This window comes from Pseudophryne corroboree, chromosome 3 (genome assembly GCF_028390025.1).
Source record: "Pseudophryne corroboree isolate aPseCor3 chromosome 3, aPseCor3.hap2, whole genome shotgun sequence".
Lineage (NCBI taxonomy): Eukaryota > Metazoa > Chordata > Amphibia > Anura > Myobatrachidae > Pseudophryne > Pseudophryne corroboree.
In genome coordinates this window covers 619,771,972-619,785,234 of record NC_086446.1, presented here as the reverse complement: position 1 = coordinate 619,785,234, position 13,263 = coordinate 619,771,972, and the positions used below count along the sequence as shown (strand labels likewise).

At 44.1% G+C, this 13,263-nt stretch overlaps 1 protein-coding gene across 1 annotated transcript; it reads right to left on the bottom strand.

The window, feature by feature from the left end:
* Positions 1–3,429: 3,429 nt before the first annotated feature.
* On the bottom strand, positions 3,430–7,532 carry PPP1R3C (protein phosphatase 1 regulatory subunit 3C). The gene is made up of 2 exons (XM_063961659.1): positions 7,450–7,532; positions 3,430–6,197 (listed from the first exon to the last, which is right to left on the bottom strand). Exon 2 carries the CDS (start codon positions 6,194–6,196, stop codon positions 5,249–5,251), a length of 948 nt encoding a protein of 315 aa, XP_063817729.1. The 5' UTR covers position 6,197; positions 7,450–7,532; the 3' UTR covers positions 3,430–5,248.
* Positions 7,533–13,263: the final 5,731 nt, after the last annotated feature.

The following is a 13,263-nucleotide window of genomic DNA, read 5'->3' as shown; positions in this document are numbered from 1 at the left end:
GTGGATCTTATAAAAAAAGGCGCAATGCAATAGATTGAGCTATTAAACCTGGCCATCTTGCACAGCACCTATGGACCTGCATTGTATCAGTTAGCTCTTTTTTCATTTAAGTAACCTCAAACCTGCAATCTTATTTAACTAATGGGGCCCATACATCAGGCAAGTATAGGGGCAATACCCCATTTTGCCGATGACTGGGTTGGGTCATCTGTAAATTCCAATAGGTTAGAAATCCTTGATTTTCTGATGCCGACCCACAAATGATCTGAATAAGCAAGTCCAGGATATTTAACATGCAGGATTTTAACCAGCCCTGGTGTGTGTGTTAAATGATCTTCTGATGGCAAAAGACAGAGGTGACTGTTCAATATTAATCCTTCTAGATCTCTCGGCAGCATTTGATACCGTGGACCATGGGCTTCTGATTGAGCGACTGATACATTTCTGTGGTCTGGATGGCACAGTCCTAAGCTGGTTCAAATCATTTCTCACAGGCAGGTCACAGAGAGTATCATCTGGATTATACTTATCACCACCAGTGCCATTGCCATGTGGTGTCCCACAAGGTTCTATACTATCCCCCATGCTTTTTGCAGTATACATGCTCCCATTGGGCGAAATAATCAGGCGCCATGGCCTGGTCTACCACTGCTATGCAGATGATACACAACTGTACTTGTCCTTTGCTCCGGGCACTGATAACCCAATAGCAACCCTAAATGGCTGTCTAGCTGAACTACAGGAGTGGATGAGCGCCATTTGGCTGCGACTGAACCCGGATAAAACAGAGGTCCTTATGATACGACCGCAACATCAAAGGACAAGACTGCAGCATAGCCAACCAACTGGACTTACACTCGGGGATTCAGAATTACAGACCAGTGATCGTGTCCGGAATCTTGGCGTTGTCCTGGATGGTGGCTTGACACTTAAACATCAGATATCAGCCACAATCAAATCCTCATTCTTTCACCTGAGGAACATAGCCAGAATCAAGCACTTAATTCCCTCAGATGATATGCCAAAAGTCATACATGCATTTGTATCATCTCGTTCAGACTACTGTAATGCCCTCTACCTTGGTCTACCAGCAAAAGAATTGCAACGCTTACAGCTGGTGCAAAACACAGCTGCCAGGCTATTAACCAACCAGCCCCGTTCTAGACACATAACACCCATCCTCTACTCCCTTCACTGGCTGCCTGTAAGATGGCGAATCATCTTCAAGATTGGCTTACTGAGTTTCAAAGCATTACATGACCAAGGCCCAAGGTACCTGAAACAGCTTCTGCCCCCATACTGCCCCACTCGATTACTGCGATCTGTAGATGAAGGACTTTTAGCAGTACCTAGAATCTACCATAATTCATCTGGGGGTCGAGCTTTTAGTCATGCGGCTCCGACTCTATGGAACTCACTTCCCCACACAGTGCGAGAGGCCCCAACTATAGAATCCTTCAAAAGTAGACTCAAGACTTTTCTGTTTACTCAAGCATTTCCATAATGTCCATTTTAGTATCTTCATGCTTCTGTATTTTATGAAAATGTACTTCATTATTTTCTGTACTATATTATGCTATGTATCTGTTAAGCGCCTTGAGTCCTATTGGAGAAAGAGCGCTATATAAATAAAATTATTATTATTATTAACGATCCCCCGACAAATAGACGATCATCAGAGTTCGCTGACCAGCAATTTGGATTGCCAAATCGCCATTGGAAGAGCGAGGAATCGGCACATACTGTAGATGCATGGCCCACATTACTTGATGTAGGGCAGCAAAACTGTTTAGTAATGTCAACTGTTCTCCTGACTCAATTGACTGTAAGTTGTTTTTAACCTGGGTAACGTATTTACATAACAAATATTACTTAAGAAATACATTGTAAACAGTATTCCCTTATTTGTTTAACACCTCTTAAGTTAATAGTTTGCTCAATTTAATGCCAATAGTTGAGCAAAACAGTTGCTTCCTCTAGTATTGCCTTCATTACTTACAAATAAATTATAAAGTGCAAATATGCACCATGTCAGTGTGGACCACTAATTATTTATTTTTTTACAATTCACATTTTATTAAAAGAGCAATCTTTTACAATACCCTTCACCACCGAACTACCATCTTGCCCAGGAATACTCACGTACGGGTGTGACGGTGTCATAGGTCAGTTATCCATCTGCATAACATTTAGGGGTATATTAAATTAGGGTCGAAAGCTGCCGCCTGTCGAAAAGACGGCAGTTTTCGACTTTTTAAGGTCGAATCGTGATTCGACCTATTCAATCCCCAGCATTTTTATTCGACAAGTTGGGGAATTCGACTTGTCGAATAGTACGTGAATCGGCGGTACAGCTGCCGATTCACGTACTTTTGAGGGAAACAGGGCCAAATTCAACAGGACTTGGCCCCGTTTCCGACCATCTCAGTCCGACATAAAAAATGTTGGACTGAGATGGGAGGGGGGAGAGCCGCGGGCAGACGGGAGACAGCAGCCAAGGAGGAGACGGGAGAGCCGTGGGCACAGGGGGAGAGCAGCGCCTGAAATGACGGGGGGAGACGGGGGAGATACGGGAGCACAGCGCTAAAGCAGCGGGCAGCGTAGCAGGAGGATGTCGCAACCGCCGCTCACAGCAGCGACCACCCAGCTCCAGCAAGCGGGCCCTCGCTTGCTGGAGCCGGGTGGACGCTGCAGTGAGCGGCAGCTGTGACATCCTCTGGCTACGCTGCCCACTGCTGTAGCGCTGTGCTCCCTGCTCTCCCCCGTCTCCTCCTCATCTCCTCCGGCGCTGCTCTCCCCCTCTGGCTGCATCTCAATTCGACTTTTTTTAAAGTCGAATTGAAATTGCTTTGAATAGCCCAGGTCGGATCCATTCCAACAAATGAATGTCGGAATGGATCCGACTTCAATTGAATATACCCCTTAGAATCCCAACACGGCTGTCATTCATCCTTCCATTGGAGTTGATGATACATCAGTAGAGCCATTCAATCATTTCATTCTTTGTATTTATTTATTTTTATTGCTAAACTTGTGTCAGCAGCTCCTGTACTGAATATGCTGCCAAGGGCTGGTGATGGAGAACTGTAGTAAAGACATTGGATGGGATAATTTTGTGATCTCTCACCAATTTGCTATGGAGGGGGAGGTCCCTGTAAAAAAAAAAAAGGTTCTATAGCGTACCAATAAAAAAACATGAATTGCAGTGGAGGAGGATTTTGGTGCATGGAGGGACTGCGGCCTCATTACCACGTGTGTATGATGTAGCTCCACCCCCAACAACATCTGTGTGTACTTCTGTCATTGGCTGGCCATGCAGAGAGGACCAGTGAGGTCTATCTACTAAACAAAAGAATGGAAATGTGCCAAACCTTCCTACATAATTTGGTATACTGTAGTGCTTCCAAACAAAACATGAAGCACGATTCATTACAGAAAAAACATAATTTATTGCCAGAAACATTTGCATCATACAGTTCCATTGAACAGTGATAAACCTTTACAGTAGGAAACATACATTGCGCCTTAAAAACAGTTTCACCATTAAACAGTCGTCCACTCTTTGAAATACAAAAATATCTTCATCTCCTCTCCATGGTAAAGTGCCAAACATTCCAAAAAGCTTGTTTACATTTTCTACCATTTCCCCAATGCTATCAACATCGGAAATAGCAGTCATTTTCAGCAAGCATCACAGTTCATTTCTACCTTTACTTTTTGCCCAGATTTTCTGAACTACAGTATATCTTCAAGCTCGCAACACAGTAAAAAAATAAAGCTGCTTTGTTTAAATCTTAAGAATCCACTAAAAAGTGCAGAGTTAAAATTTTCAAGAAAAAATTAAGTTCTAAAGAAGACATTAAGATTCTTCACAAAGCAGAAGTATAGGGGGAAAAGTCACCCAATAAAATATCTATATTCATAAAGCTGGCAATGCTTTTGAGTATTCTTTTAATAGAAGAATTTACTTTCTGCAAAACCAAAAATGAATTACCTCAAAGTTTTTGCCTAAACATTTGTAAAGACATCAACTACAATCAGATCATCCTTTATTTAAGGAACCTACAATTCTATTAAATACCAAATTCACATAAAAAGGTGCAATAAAGGTCTTACCTTCAATATGAAGGATGGGGATTACATAACTTCCATAATTCTCTTATAAACATAACGGATATAAAATTGTTACAGATCGGGTGCAAATTATTTTGGGAGTACAGCTAATACTAATTTCCAATTCTGTCTTTTCAGTAATACATTACAAGGAGATAACTCATCCGATATTACAGAGATGGTGGCATACTGTACTTATACCAGTTGGCTTATTGCATACTTGTGTATGGCACACACAAAAGAAATACATCTACTAAAAATAATTTAGTAAACAACCAAGAGCTCTACATACATATTTTTTGGCATTATTTAAAGGCACTTCTTACACGATCAATGTAGAGATCAGACCTTCAAGATCCTGAAATGTCAAAAAAATCTGATCATGAAACATCTGTGTAATACACAATATAACCTCAAGTGTGCCTGGGTAGCTTAGTCTTATTCACAGCCTGATTTGTGATTAACCCAGATCTATGGTGCATAGGGAGAGGGCTATATTAGTGTTCACATATACAATGTCATTATATCAATAATCATTCTTGATCTAGTTCATGACGATGGTAGACCTCTTTTAGTTGATGAACTCTTCAACCCTAAAAACCATCTGTGATTCCAATCTGCCAGCTCCTGAAATGTAACTTTGTCTATTGGGTAGAAGACCCCTTAAGTAAACCTGTGGATGCTGACCGCTGACTGTTCATCCCAGTAATGTACTACATAGGTTAAACCACAGCACATCACATATCATCATCCTAACACAATTAAAAAGGAAGAACATTGTTGAGTAATTACCTCCCATTATTTCATCCTGTTTACAGTAAAATATTGTGCACGTTATACTGACCACACATAACAATATATGTAGGCTTTTCAGTACCACCTATTTAGTTGGTATACAGAAAGCATATGTGCTCTATTCTAATGCAGACCGATCCAGGATTAAAAGGTGCTCTGAACATGAACAATTTGCTTAATATTAAAGCTTTCTGTCTGAATTATGGTCACGTTTGCATAAATAGTCATTTTCTGCCCTGATGTTCTTACACAGCCTGCAGCGTGAATGTATATTGCGCTTTTTGTCCCTGTGGACATTGAGATCCATTTGATAATTAAAACCAACGGTCAAGGACTGAGTTCACCAGTAAGGTGATGTGTTTCCTAATTTACCCAAACTTTGCCATTCGGGATATATGGAAAAGGATGTTTTAGGGATTCCAAACTGATTTAAACCATTCTGTAGATTGATCTTTGGGGATTTATATGAGGTTATGTCTGTTTTTGTTAGTGAATTGGTCTGCACGCCATCTGATTTCCATTCTGCATGAACTATACCGTAGTTCTGTCCCTCATTATTATCCCAGAACACCTGGCCACCACTTTCATACGATATGCAGAACTCAATTTTCTCATGACTGGGAATGTTAGGAGGCAGGTCTATGACAAAGGAGAATGTATCACAGTCTGCACCCCCATAGACATTGTTCATGTAGACGCAAACAACATCGATGTATGTTTTCCATGTGTCGAAGGTTATTCGTATCTTGACTGTTTTTTCATAGCTCAGATTCTTTACTTTGATAGTGCCAGCAATGGACCTCTCCTGAAGGCTGCAGTTCTCCAGGCAGATAAAGTCCTTTTGAATTTTGTTACGGAACTGTAAGTAATCAGCCGACGGTTGAGTGAATCCCAGGATCAAATTCTTTTCTTCGTGCAGTTTTAAGCTGGCTGTGATACCTTCAAGATCTATCAGATCAAACTGGAGGTCATTCGCAGGTTCTTCTTTAAATTCTGAAAACACGTGCACCGATGTCAGGGAAAGTCCTTTAGAATCAGCAAAGATTACTTTCTTCTTGCCTCTGGATTTTGAACGGTTCCACTCACTGTTCCTGGAATCCGATTCCTTTTTTTTGCTGAGACATGGTCTTAGTGGCTTAAACCGATTGACAAAATTTCTCCCTCTGCAATCATCATAGGGACTGAGGAATTTTTTTAGCGGTGGAGAATGTGCTAAGCATATCCTAACTGCGACATCAACCGGCATGATGGACCGTGGAAGAGATCGGGGCTCCAGAATCTGGATCATTCTGAAAGAAAACAAAATTATGATATTGTAAGAAATTGGCACATATACAATGACACAATAAAAATGCAATTTTCATTTTAATCATAGTTTGATTTTTAGAATAAAAGTATTATTACACTGACATCTCCCTCACCCCTAAAACTAAAATCACTGCAAAATGTTCACAAATTGCAAGTAAAAGTAGAAATATTGCTTACTTTGTGCTTAGTTTGTATATAAAAAGATATCTTGAGTTACTGTATGTTTCTACAAGAAACAGTATGCTGGCTGCAGTTAATCAAATGACATTTAAGTATGAGATATATGTATCCCTTTACCAGCAATTAAACTTCAGGCAACAGAAACCCTTTTTGCAGGCAAAAATCTTGCTGCTCCTTACAGCGTGTCCATGCAAACACAATGGAACTAATTTTTAAATATGATTACTCCTGTGTCATTGTGCAAATAGATACACCCAGAATCTGCCATGGAAACACTCTTTTCATAGGTAGACGATATTATCTCTAGACATTTATGAACGTCTGGTTACTGTACTTTAAAGGGAGTAAATGTTAATATTGGTAAATATTAACAATGCAGGTCAACATGGAAGATCACTCACAAAGCAGCAGTACTATAATCCTACAAAGCTGCGTCATCTCGAAGAAAGCATTTATACTTATTTAATAGGCAGTTAAGAAAGGGATGTACAGACTATTCTGTTTCCTAAAGCTTTTTGCAACACTTATACTGTAGTTTCTCATCCCTGGTCAGTGGCAATATAGTTTATATGTGACAGTATATCTAAACAGAGGATACTACTGCACAATTCTTTTGTGTTTTACTTTTATCATATGCATTACACCAAAATGTGCAAAGATACAGTATGCATTACCTTCACAGCACTAAATGATACAGTACTACATGTAAATGTACACCATTCATGCATGCAAATCACAGGAATCTATGAAATGAGAACTTTATATAATGTATACATTTCTGCTGTGCATAAGATCTACTTCATCAAAGCCTGGTGAAATTGGACTGATTTAGCACTTATATTATTGCTACTAAACGAATTAGATGTATTTGCAGACAGTTCGACTAAGAAAAGTCATCAGTAATATTTATTATCCTCTATTTTTCTTATATCAACTTTTTAGAGCATATTCTTTAAGTAATATCCCCTTTATTAATGTGTGACCATGAGAGTCCTGTAGCATAGGGAGTGCAGTGTGAGAGAGGCGTGTAGTATATGGTATAAGCCGGGGTACCTGCAGTGTGACCACCCCTGTGCAGTGTTCTCCCTCCACTGAAGCCTCCTGGAGATTTCTTCGCACTGGCTGCAGCCTGCGAAGCCAGGTTATCACCAGCGGCACCGCCCCCTTCGCGTGATGGAGTCTATACAGCCAATCCGAGCACGGATCACGTCTCTCTAGCCAATCGGCGCATCGCCAAGCTGACAGTAGGAACGTGATTCAGTTGCTGCATGTACCCTGTGACACAGACAGCGGCTGCGGGCGTCCCATAAAGGAGGTCAGGGAGGGGGGAGCAGTGGGCACAGCAGCAGCGCCGCGGTTACGCAATCGATTCCCGTGTAATGTGTGGGGTGACGAAGAGACAAAGCGATATCCTATGATATTTGTCAGGGCTTGCCTGATGACCAGAGATAACACTCTCACCCCACCAGGCTTGTCAGTGTGTTGCACTGCTAGAGAAGAGATACCATCCAGTTTGCTGTGGTGTGCTTACTATCCACTTAATTTTATATATCAGGGTTATTCCAGCTTCTGTGGAGCTACACATCCCAGCATTCCATGCCACGCTTTCTGTTAGGGCAGGGGTGGAGTGCTACAGGTTGTGATTACCTGTTATATATCTACACCCCTGTAGCGGCGCTGCGCCCGTTGCCTGATGGCGATCATGCCATCATAGCTAAACAAACCGGGGGGAAGTAGCATGCTGCTCTCAGTATCTTACAGGTGCTCCCAGTGGCAGAGCAGCTCCCATAGGATTGGGGGAGAACACATAGCCCCACGCACTGCGGGCGTGATGTAATAAGCCTTGGAGAGAAGTAAAGTACCAACCAATCGGCTCCTGTCATTTTTTAAAGATATCCTGTAATATTGCAGTTAGGAGCTGATTGGCTGGTACTTTAACTCTCTCCACTTTATCACTCTCCAAGGCATAGTACATCTCTCTCACAGTGGAGGAGCTGGAACATGACGCAGGCTGCAACGGAGGGAAAGTACGTCTGTGCACAGTCGCTTACCCCTCCTTACAGCCCTGTATGTCTAATTACGTACCGTCCAACATTGAACACTCGAAAACCGCTACAAATTAGGGAAAGGGGTGTGGCCACGGGTAACGGGTGTGGCCATGCCCCCTTTACTATACTTTCTATGGAGATTTAGGGGTCTATTCATGAAGCAGTGATAAGTGTGGAGAAGTGAGCCAGTGGAGAAGTTGGCCATGGCAACCAATCAGCATTGAAGTAACATTTATAATTTGCATACTATACAGTTGTACGGAGCAGCTGATTGGTTGCCATGGGCAACTTCTCCACGGGTTCACTTCTCCACTCTTTTCACTGCTTCATGAATAGACCCCTTAGTGAGCAAAAAATCGGAAAACAAAGCCCTTTTTGGCCGGTACAGACCATAAAAACACGGTACTGTACCAGCCAAAAAGGTAGAGTTGGAGGGTATGTAGTTACCTGTGTGTGCATATATAAATATACATATCTAAAACCAGAGAGTTCATGCTGGGACTTACTATACTTTTGCCCTTATTTATCAATGAGCGATAAATTGCACCAGCCAATCAGCTACAAACTGTATGTCACAGGCTGGGTTTGAAAAACGATAGGAGTGGATTGGCTGGTGTAATTTATCACTCACAGTGAAATTTATCACTCATTGATAAATAATAAGAATTTACTTACCGATAATTCTATTTCTCATAGTCCGTAGTGGATGCTGGGACTCCGTAAGGACCATGGGGAATAGCGGCTCCGCAGGAGACTGGGCACAAAAGTAAAAGCTTGAACTAGCTGGTGTGCACTGGCTCCTCCCCCTATGACCCTCCTCCAAGCCTCAGTTAGGATACTGTGCCCGGACGAGCGTACATAATAAGGAAGGATATTGAATCCCGGGTAAGACTCATACCAGCCACACCAATCACACCGTACAACCTGTGATCTGAACCCAGTTAACAGTATGACAAACGAAGGAGCCTCTGAAAAGATGGCTCACAACAATAATAACCCGAATTTTGTAACAATAACTATATACAAGTATTGCAGACAATCCGCACTTGGGATGGGCGCCCAGCATCCACTACAGACTATGAGAAATAGAATTATCGGTAAGTAAATTCTTATTTTCTCTAACGTCCTAAGTGGATGCTGGGACTCCGTAAGGACCATGGGGATTATACCAAAGCTCCCAAACGGGCGGGAGAGTGCGGATGACTCTGCAGCACCGAATGAGAGAACTCCAGGTCCTCCTCAGCCAGGGTATCAAATTTGTAGAATTTAGCAAACGTGTTTGCCCCTGACCAAGTAGCTGCTCGGCAAAGTTGTAAAGCCGAGACCCCTCGGGCAGCCGCCCAAGATGAGCCCACCTTCCTTGTGGAATGGGCTTTTACAGATTTTGGCTGTGGCAGGCCTGCCACAGAATGTGCAAGCTGAATTGTACTACAAATCCAACGAGCAATCGTCTGCTTAGAAGCAGGAGCACCCAGCTTGTTGGGTGCATACAGGATAAACAGCGAGTCAGATTTCCTGACTCCAGCCGTCCTGGAAATATATATTTTCAGGGCCCTGACTACGTCCAGTAACTTGGAGTCCTCCAAGTCCCTAGTAGCCGCAGGCACCACAATAGGCTGGTTCACGTGAAACGCTGAAACCACCTTTGGGAGAAATTGAGGACGAGTCCTCAATTCTGCCCTATCCGTGTGAAAAATCAGGTAAGGGCTTTTATAAGATAAAGCCGCCAATTCTGAGACACGCCTGGCTGAAGCCAGGGCTAACAGCATTACCACCTTCCATGTGAGATATTTTAATTCCACAGTGGTGAGTGGTTCAAACCAATGTGATTTTAGGAACCCCAAAACCACATTGAGATCCCAAGGTGCCACCGGGGGCACAAAAGGAGGCTGTATATGCAGTACCCCTTTGACAAACGTCTGGACTTCAGGCACTGAAGCCAGTTCTTTTTGGAAGAAAATCGACAGGGCCGAAATTTGAACCTTAATGGACCCTAATTTTAGGCCCATAGACAGTCCTGTTTGCAGGAAATGTAGGAAGCGACCCAGTTGAAATTCCTCTGTAGGGGCCTCTTTGGCCTCACACCACGCAACATATTTTCGCCAAATGCGGTGATAATGTTTCGCGGTTACATCCTTCCTGGCCTTTATCAGGGTAGGGATGACTTCTTCTGGAATGCCTTTTTCCTTCAGGATCCGGCGTTCAACCACCATGCCGTCAAACGCAACCGCGGTAAGTCTTGGAACAGACAAGGTCCCTGCTGGAGCAGGTCCTTTCTTAGAGGTAGAGGCCACGGGTCCTCCGTGAGCATCTCTTGAAGTTCCGGGTACCAAGTCCTTCTTGGCCAATCCGGAACCACAAGTATAGTTCTTACTCCTCTCCTTTTTATGATTCTCAGTACTTTTGGTATGAGAGGCAGAGGAGGGAACACATACACTGACTGGTACACCCATGGTGTTACCAGAGCGTCCACCGCTATTGCCTGAGGGTCCCTTGACCTGGCGCAATATCTGTCTAGTTTTTTGTTGAGACGGGACGCCATCATGTCCACCTTTGGTTTTTCCCAACGGTTTACCATCTCTTGGAAGACTTCTGGATGAAGTCCCCACTCCCCCGGGTGAAGGTCGTGTCTGCTGAGGAAGTCCGCTTCCCAGTTGTCCACTCCCGGAATGAACACTGCTGACAGTGCTATCACATGATTCTCCGCCCAGCGAAGAATCCTTGCAGCTTCTGCCATCGCCTTCCTGCTTCTCGTGCCGCCCTGTCTGTTTACGTGGGCGACTGACGTGATGTTGTCCGATTGGATCAATACCGCCTGACCCTGAAGCAGGGGTTTTGCTTGACTTAGGGCATTGTAAATGGCCCTTAGTTCCAGAATGTTTATATGAAGAGATGTTTCCATGCTTGACCACAAGCCCTGGAAATTTTGTCCCTGTGTGACTGCTCCCCAGCCTCTCAGGCTGGCATCTGTGGTCACCAGGATCCAATCCTGAATGCCGAATCTGCGGCCCTCTAGTAGATGAGCACTCTGCAGCCACCACAGAAGAGACACCCTTGTCCTTGGCGACAGGGTTATCCGCTGATGCATCTGAAGATGCGATCCGGACCATTTGTCCAGAAGATCCCACTGAAACGTTCTTGCATGGAATCTTCCGAATGGAATCGCTTCGTAAGAAGCCACCATTTTTCCCAGGACCCTCGTGCACTGATGCACTGACACCTGGCCTGGTTTTAGGAGATTCCTGACTAGCTCGGATAACTCCCTGGCCTTCTCCTCTGGGAGAAACACCTTTTTCTGGACTGTGTCCAGAATCATTCCTAGGAACAGGAGACGTGTCGTTGGAATCAGCTGCGATTTTGGAATATTTAGAATCCACCCGTGCTGACGTAACACTAACTGAGATAGTGCTACTCCGACTTCTAACTGTTCCCTGGACCTTGCCCTTATCAGGAGATCGTCCAAGTAAGGGATAATTAAAACGCCTTTTCTTCGAAGAAGAATCATCATTTCGGCCATTACCTTGGTAAAGACCCGAGGTGCCGTGGACAATCCAAACGGCAGCGTCTGAAACTGATAATGACAGTTTTGTACTACAAACCTGAGGTACCCTTGGTGAGAAGGGTAGATTGGGACGTGGAGATAAGCATCTTTGATGTCCAGAGACACCATATAGTCCCCTTCTTCCAGGTTTGCTATCACTGCTCTGAGTGACTCCATCTTGAATTTGAACCTCTTTATGTAAGTGTTCAAGGATTTTAGATTTAAAATTGGTCTCACCGAGCCGTCCGGCTTCGGTACCACAAACAGCGTGGAATAATACCCCTTTCCCTGTTGTAGGAGAGGTACCTTGATTATCACCTGCTGGGAATACAGCTTGTGAATGGCTTCCAAAACTGCCTCCCTGTCGGAGGGAGACTTTGGTAGAGCAGACTTCAGGAACCGGCGAGGGGGAGACGTCTCGAATTCCAGTTTGTACCCCTGTGATACTACCTGCAGAATCCAGGGGTCCACTTGCGAGTGAGCCCACTGCGCGTTGAAATTTTTGAGACGGGCCCCCACCGTGTCCGAGTCCGCTTGTAAAGCCCCAGCGTCATGCTGAAGACTTGGCAGAAGCAGAGGAGGGCTTCTGCTCCTGGGAAGAGGCTGCCTGGTGCAGTCTTTTTCCTCTTCCTCTGCCCCGGGGCAGAAATGAGTGGCCTTTTGCCCGCCTGTACTTATGGGAACGAAAGGACTGAGTTTGAAAAGACGGTGTCTTTTTCTGCTGAGAGGTGACCTGGGGTAAAAAGGTGGACTTTCCGGCCGTTGCCGTGGCCACCAGGTCCGATAGACCGGCCCCAAATAACTCCTCCCCTTTAAACGGCAATACTTCCATATGTCGTTTGGAATCCGCATCCCCTGACCACTGTCGCGTCCATAACGCTCTTCTGGCAGAAATGGACATAGCACTCACTCTTGATGCCAGGGTGCAAATATCCCTCTGTGCATCACGCATATATAGTAATGCATCCTTCAAATGCTCTATAGTTAGTAATATACTGTCCCTATCCAGGGTATCAATATTTTCAGTCAGGGAATCCGACCACGCAACTCCAGCACTGCACATCCAGGCTGATGCGATTGCTGGTCGCAGTATAACACCAGTATGTGTGTATATACCCTTCAGGATATTTTCCAGCCTTCTATCCGCTGGTTCTTTGAGGGCGGCCGTATCAGGAGACGGTAACGCTACTTGTTTAGATAAACGTGTGAGCGCTTTATCTACTCTAGGGGGTGTTTCCCAACGCGCCCTAACCTCTGGCGGGAAAGGGTATAGTGCCA

Excerpts from the sequence above, each read along its gene's own strand:
- PPP1R3C (XM_063961659.1), bottom strand. The coding sequence starts at position 6,196 with ATGATCCAGATTCTGGAGCCCCGATCTCTTCCACGGTCCATCATGCCG.